This window comes from Galeopterus variegatus, unplaced genomic scaffold (assembly GCF_000696425.1).
Source record: "Galeopterus variegatus unplaced genomic scaffold, G_variegatus-3.0.2 Scaffold2854, whole genome shotgun sequence".
In the NCBI taxonomy this organism is placed as follows: Eukaryota; Metazoa; Chordata; class Mammalia; order Dermoptera; family Cynocephalidae; genus Galeopterus; species Galeopterus variegatus.
In genome coordinates, this window is record NW_007728965.1 from 86161 (window position 1) to 93040 (window position 6880).

The 6880-nt window shown below is 38.3% G+C and overlaps 1 protein-coding gene across 1 annotated transcript; it reads right to left on the minus strand.

Moving 5' to 3' along the window:
- Positions 1-206: 206 nt before the first annotated feature.
- SPINK14 (serine peptidase inhibitor, Kazal type 14 (putative)) lies at positions 207-5672 on the minus strand. Its single transcript, XM_008583220.1, has 4 exons — positions 5603-5672; positions 4532-4569; positions 1227-1363; positions 207-327 (listed from the first exon to the last, which is right to left on the minus strand). Exons 1-4 carry the CDS (start codon positions 5670-5672, stop codon positions 282-284), a joined length of 291 nt encoding a protein of 96 aa, XP_008581442.1. The 3' UTR covers positions 207-281.
- Between the last annotated feature and the right edge of the window lie 1208 nt (positions 5673-6880).

Here is a 6880-nt window from a genome sequence, read left to right on the forward strand (position 1 = left end):
TTGGTCCTTGGCTCAAATGTTCAATTTGTTCTATTTCTGAAATTTGAGACACAGATCTCAGATCCAAGTCAAATCAGACTTTTTAAAAAGTTTATTTATTAGGAAGAATATAGAAGGCATTAATCTGTGAGGGGAGAGGTTCATAGAAGGAATCTTGAGCTATCTGCTACAAGCTCAGTAGGGGCAGCCCTCTGTCACCAAGGAGGGCTGAGGGGGAAGAGGAGAATTGTAGTGATGGAAAGAAAAAGAATATATCTTGTTTCCCATCCAAGTCCACTCAGCTAGCATCTTCCATCATGGAAAAACTTAATTCTGCCACGAGATTTCCTAAAAGAAGAGTTAGAATAAACATTTCATTGAATAATAGAATATCGAAATGACAAAAATACATTTAAAATCATCTCATACAGCATCCTTATTTTATACTTGAAGAAACTAAGATCTAGTGTATAAACGGAATTGACTAAAGACAAAAGACACGTAATTGGATTTCCTACCCGGTTATCTTTCCTTACTTACTTATCTTTCACAATTACTCATTAGTAGGGCTGACCCTGGTTTTACACATTCCTGTCATTACTCCTTGCACAAAATTACAAAATGATTGTTGGGCTGAGGGCTCCAATCTGATACCACGGGGAAAGTTTTTCTCCTGTAAAACTGTAAAATGCATTGGCTCATGTAGGAATCAAAGCCAAAATCATGGTGTTGTGAGATTTCAGGGTCTAATCACTGATTATATGTCATGTAAATTAAAAAAGAAAAAACAAAACACAAAACTAAATCCTGATTCTTAGCTGAAGGACCCAAACTTTTCAGTAACCTCATCCTAGTTCAGAGTTTCAGACACATAAGGATTTGAAGATATCCAAGAGAAGACAAGAAGATAAAAACAGATTTTTTTTTTTAAGTCAAAGAATTTTAGAACTTGAGAAATTTGAGAGCTTGAGAACTTCAAGTGGAAATCCATTGACTGGCATATGGGAATGTGAGGGTTCGGAGAGTAAAACAGACCTGAGGAACACCATTCAGTATAATGAGTCTGCTTTCTACTTCAGTGGGCTTTCTATTACCACATGCCCTTCTGAATGGGGGCTGATTATTATCTGTGCAAACTGGAGCAAATTCCTGGTTTCAAGTTTGATGTACTTGATATGACCTGAAGATAGCCATTGCTATGGACAAACTTATCCATACCTCTCTTCTTTTCCCTAAATAGTACTCACAAGCTCTCAATACACAGGATGCAGGGGTTGTCATAGGTTACAAAATTAGTGCCACAGATGGGTTGATATAAGCCAGGGCAGGGATTTGCTGTTTTATTGTACCAACTCAGGTCTACTTTCTTATATGGACATTTCACCTGAAATACAGTTGAAAAGAATGATACAGTTAGAACCACACTCAGACAGGTAGGACACCTTTGGACTTTATTAGGAAAATCAAGTATAGTCAGGATCATATCCTCGTCTCACAAAAGCTCTCACAGACTCCACCTCCACAAAGCAATGGAACTAGATGGAACCTATGTTTATGCCATCTGATAACAATGTTAAATCCTTGTTAATTGTCAGGACCTCCTTCATAATTGAGAACAGAGACCTTCTATGCTATAGTGGGAAATAGAAGAGCAAATAAATAGAGAATTTATTTGGGAAATTCAGCTTTTCTATCTCCTTATGCCCAGAGAATTAGGTCTAGAAATTTCTTTTTGAGAGTTTCTATGGCAACCCAGTTATGAAAACGAAAGCTCAATAACTGGATAAGATACTTCACTACAATCCACATGCCTTAATTTAAAGTATTTATCACATTTTATCCACTCTCAAAATCCCCAAGCCATCTCCTATTTTGAAGCTGTGAAATGTGAAATCATTTAGAATTATTTCCTGATTTTGTGGGGAAAACTGAAAACAAAGGAAGGGACAAGTCTCATCAGGAACTAGAACTCAAGTCTGCTTGCTTTCAGGAGTTATTTCCTGGACGGTTCTGGTGTCAGTGGCTCCATAAGTTCCATAAGATTATTACAGATAAAGTACCTCAGATGCAAAGTTGGAGCGAGTTTTGACTGGGTATTTCTTTCCTTATCCAGCACCACCATCATGGCCAGGCAGCAGCTGGTGTCAGTGGCTCCATAAGTTCCATAAGATTATTACAGATAAAGTACCTCAGATGCAAAGTAGGAGCGAGTTTTGACTGGGTATTTCTTTCCTTATCCAGCACCACCATCATGGCCAGGCAGCATTATCCCCCCATTCCTCCCTCCACTTCCTTATTCCCCATTTCCTATAGTTTTACAATTAAATGTCAATTGAGTCATTTTATTCCTTTGATTAAGATCCTTTAATTCTGCTTTATTGCATATTTTTTAAAAAGACAACTTTCTTATTATGCACTAAAAGGCCATGTGTGATCTATACCCTCCCAAATCTTGCAACCTTACCTTACACCACCTAGTTCTTCGCTTTTTAAATTTGTTTGTTTGTGATTTTCCCAAATGCTCCATGTTCCCTCCACCTCTAGGTCTTCTGGATTATCATGATCACCCCACCAAACATTTTTTTTTTTTTCTCAAACTAAACTCATTCTATCTTTAGAGCTCAGGCTATAACTCACTTTCTCAGTGATATTTCTTAAAATGCAGTTACGACTCCCTGTTTCTTTCTTTTTTATATTTTAATCCAGTTTATAATAAGACATTTTTGTAATTACCTAAGTAATTCCACTCCCCCAAAATACTGTAAGTCTATAAAAGCAGGTTTGTGTCTAATTAGGCTAACCATTTTGTGCCCAGCACATATATTGGCATTTAGTTATTGGTTTATAAATATTTGAAAAACTAATAAATGATATGTAAAATTGCTCAGTCTGAATAAATACTGAGTTACAAATAAAAGAGTAAGAATAGTCAGCTTCTTTTTCTCTTTCTCTCTTTGGAGCAGGATACAGTCTCATCGGGTGAGAGTCCCCACCTGCTGCTCTAACTGTGACATCTGTCGCATCCCCTCCCTCTCTGTGCTCCAGTCACATGGATTTGTAATCAATGACTCAAGTAGGCAAAGTCTTCCACAGTGGTCTCCACCTCACTAGCTCCTTTCTATCCTTCAGCTTTCATTTTATATGTACCCCCGACAGAGAGGTCTTCTTTGATCACATTGCTTATAGTATCTCTACCTTCAATAGACATTCTCTATCTTACCATCCTATTTCTTTTATTTATAGAATTTACCATTAATTATAGCTGTTTTCTTTCCTTTATTCTGGCTGCTTGTAAGTTTCATGAGAGAAAGGAATATATCTATTTTCCTCAATATTGTATCTTAAGGCACAGCAAAAGTTATTAATAAATATTTCTGAAGAAATTAATAAAAATGAGTAAGTATATTACTCTTTAAGAATTGATGGGCAAGGGAAGGACTGCTTTTACAGTCAACCTTCTGGAGAGAAAAATTCTAGAATTGAAACCTATGAGACTGGAATATAAACCCTTGAAAGATTCTACAGATTTTTTGCTGGAGCTGTAGCCTCTGACAGATTCTGGACTCTGATCCATGGATCACTTAAAGGCCAAGCCGCCTTTATTTTATTTTATTTATTTTTTTTTTCCTTTTTGTCTTTTTTCGTGTCCGGCAACGGACCGCAACCCTCAGTGTCGCGCCCGTACCGGACCGGGACCGGCAACGGGATCGCAACCCTCGGTGTTGCGCCCGCACCTCGCTCAGCCAGTAAGCGGGAACCGGTCTGTATGTAGGATCCGAATCCTCAGCGGGAGCGCCACCGCGCTCTCAAGCGGCGCACTGTAGCAGTGCGCCACCGGGCCGGCCCCCCAAGCTGCCTTTAAAATAGCTTTCTCACCAGTTCTCTTAAGAAGAAATAAAAATTTAAATTTATTAATAAGAAAAAGCTTAAATTGCAAATACTTCTGAGGTGAAGGAGCACAGTGATGCAAATCTCAACAAAATGAAAAGAATAATTTCTCATTCATCTTTATTCTAACTTATCAAACATCTGTTGACCTCACAATACATGCAATGCTTAGAGAGGTAGGTGAAAATGTAAAAGGCGTCTTCAGTTTTCCCTCATACAAGTTGCAAACATGATCTGAGGCCCCATTTCCTCCTTTCTCATATTTTCCTCCACCCACATCCTAGAGGTTGCCTTCCCTAGTCACAACTACACAGGCATTCTCTGCACATCTCAGGGCATTTGGGAGTGTTCCCTCCAGCCATTTCTTCCATCAAATTGTGAGCGCCTAGAGAGCAGGAGAAACTATGCTATATCCAAGTCTATGGGCTCTTAAGAACCTGTTATGCCCCTGGTAATTGACAGTGCTCATAATTATTTTTCAGGCATTTTGGACCATTCTTATTCCCAATCTGGATCACTTTACTCTGAGCTCCTATAACAACAGTGCACTTGCCGCACTCACGTGAATAAACATTGAGGAATGCTAAGAATGAATGTGCTACTATAAGTTTCCAAAATAACAAATCCAAAGAAAACTCAGATTAGAAATCTAGTGGAAAATTACCTTAACAACTCCACGTGGTGGCCACCACTGTCGAGGGGCTGAAACCAGAGAATACACAAAAATAGTTACAGAATGTAATCCCTGGTAAATCATAGCTTAATCTGTTGACAGGTTCTGATATATTACCAAGGAAGTTTGCAATCACCAAAAACATTTCATTTATACATGTATTTATTCATTTAAAAAATAGTATGGAATATTCTTCTATTTCTGGTAGATAATCAGTGAAGGACTATATAGGTACATCACTGCTCTCATAAGGGTTGCCAGTCCAGTGCACCAAATAATTTTTTTGATTAACACCTATTAGCTTGGACTTGAGAGAATTCAGAGCTGGTAGACAATATATGAAAGAAACAGGAAATGCTAGAATTTTAATCTTTTGGCCCAATCCCCACCTATTACAAAGAGGTAATAATCAGAAATTTATGATAGATGTGTTCAAAACAAGATCACAGTCCTTGAGGCTGTTTCTTTATAACTGCCTATATGATTTCTTCTCCAGAATAGCACACAAAAGACAATGATCCACTCAAATAAATAGCAAAACATTTTCAAAAGTTCTGAATTTTCGAGATGTGCTCTGATGTAGGCATTTACTAGCCACTTTTGCACATTACCTCACTGAATCTCCCAAGCCTCCTTGCCCCATGAATTAGGTCTCATAATCTGCATGAGATAGATGGGAAAACAAAGGCCCCTGCCCACTGGCCCAGAGAATTTTGGACTACACTCCATTGTCTTTCTAAACATAGATACAGATATATGTATATATATGAAACACATGTCATGTATATATAATCTACTTAAAGAAATTTTTTTTTAAAGTTCAAAGCATAGTTTTGTTTTGTATGCGTTAGTCCACCAAGACTATGCTATCTACCCAAGTGAATCATTGTGTGGTATATGCATGTATTGAAACAATACACTGTACCCCACAAAACATGTACAAGTAAATGTTAAAATTTAAAAAAAAGAACAAAAAAAAATTTAAAGCATTCTCTTTTAGATTACAATGTCAAAGCCACAAATCAACCTCACATGCCTGCCCAAACCAGCCAAATTACTCACCAGAAAGTAACACCAAATGTATCATGATGAAGAACAAAAGGAAACAGAGTATTGGGAAAGATTTGGCCATTTTTTCTCCCGGCGTGACCTTGGAATGATGTTTTGAGATATTATCTCAGGCCGTTGTCCTCTAATACAATTGCCAAAGTAGAGATAGTCAAGGTATTAAGACTACTTTTGAAATGAATAGCCATGTCCAGTCTGTGCATTGTATCCTCTGCACACCGTAGTTGGAAAGCCTATTTCACCCTTGTCTAAGAACAAATGCTCAGAAAGTTAAACCTTAATTAAACATCTTAAAGATTAAAAGCATAGAGCTGAGTGACAGATCTATGAATACCCAGAAGACAGAAGTAAAACAGAAGTTACTCTATGGGCATAATTGTATTATTTTAGTGTGGAGGTATTTTATGTCTTGAAAAGGCAACTCCTTACCTGAAGTTTCACCCAAATTTATTCTTTGAGAGGATACAAAGAAAAAGATGGGGCTACTAGAGGCTTCTAGACAACAAAAGCTTCTCAACAGAGGAGGTAGGTCTGTACTTACTTGTGAAACAGGGAATACTTTTCTGCATTAAGAAAAAGATACCTGATGCTGTATTTTAGGCATGCTTGGCTGTGCTGAGAATCTTCTGACTTTGAATGCTAGACTCTTGGGGCATTCTGAGAGAGTTCACACAGAGAAAAACCATTCTGTGCCATCTCATGGCGGACCCAAAGCTATTTTAATCCAGACACAGGTTGAAGTTAGTGAGCAAATCCTCCCTCCGGATCCACTTCCCTTGTAGCAGCATTTCTGACCCCAGAGAATGGTACCTGTAGGTTCCAGGGCCTAACCAAGGACCATACTTAACAATTTCTGTGTTCCTAATTTTGCAGAAGTGACCCGGTTCTTTCTGTGTTTTCTAGGCCTTTATCTCTACTCTGTAGCACATGCCAATGGGTAATTTATATAAACTCTTTGCTTCCATGCTATGGTGTGGCATATGTTACTCAAGACATTGAAATGTCTTCAGAGTATTCCACTTGCCAGAGTGATTGGACATTCTTGGCACAAGATCCAGGGCTGCCTCTGTGTTTTCTAGGCCTTTATCTCTACTCTGTAGCACATGCCAATGGGTAATTTATGTAAACTCTTTGCTTCCATGCTATGGTGTGGCATATGTTACTCAAGACATTGAAATGTCTTCTTCAGAGTATTCCACTTGCCAGAGTGATTGGACATTCTTGGCACAAGATCCAGGGCTGCCTACTCCACCTGCTGCTGAGGCAATCTGG

Excerpts from the sequence above, each read along its gene's own strand:
- SPINK14 (XM_008583220.1), bottom strand. The coding sequence starts at position 5,672 with ATGGCCAAATCTTTCCCAATACTCTGTTTCCTTTTGTTCTTCATCATG. Across the intron at positions 1,364-4,531 it reads CACCACGTGGAGTTGTTAAG|GTGAAATGTCCATATAAGAA; the intron begins GTAATTTTCCAC and ends ACTGTATTTCAG. Across the intron at positions 328-1,226 it reads ATCCTGTGTATTGAGAGCTT|GAAATCTCGTGGCAGAATTA; the intron begins GTGAGTACTATT and ends CTCTTCTTTTAG.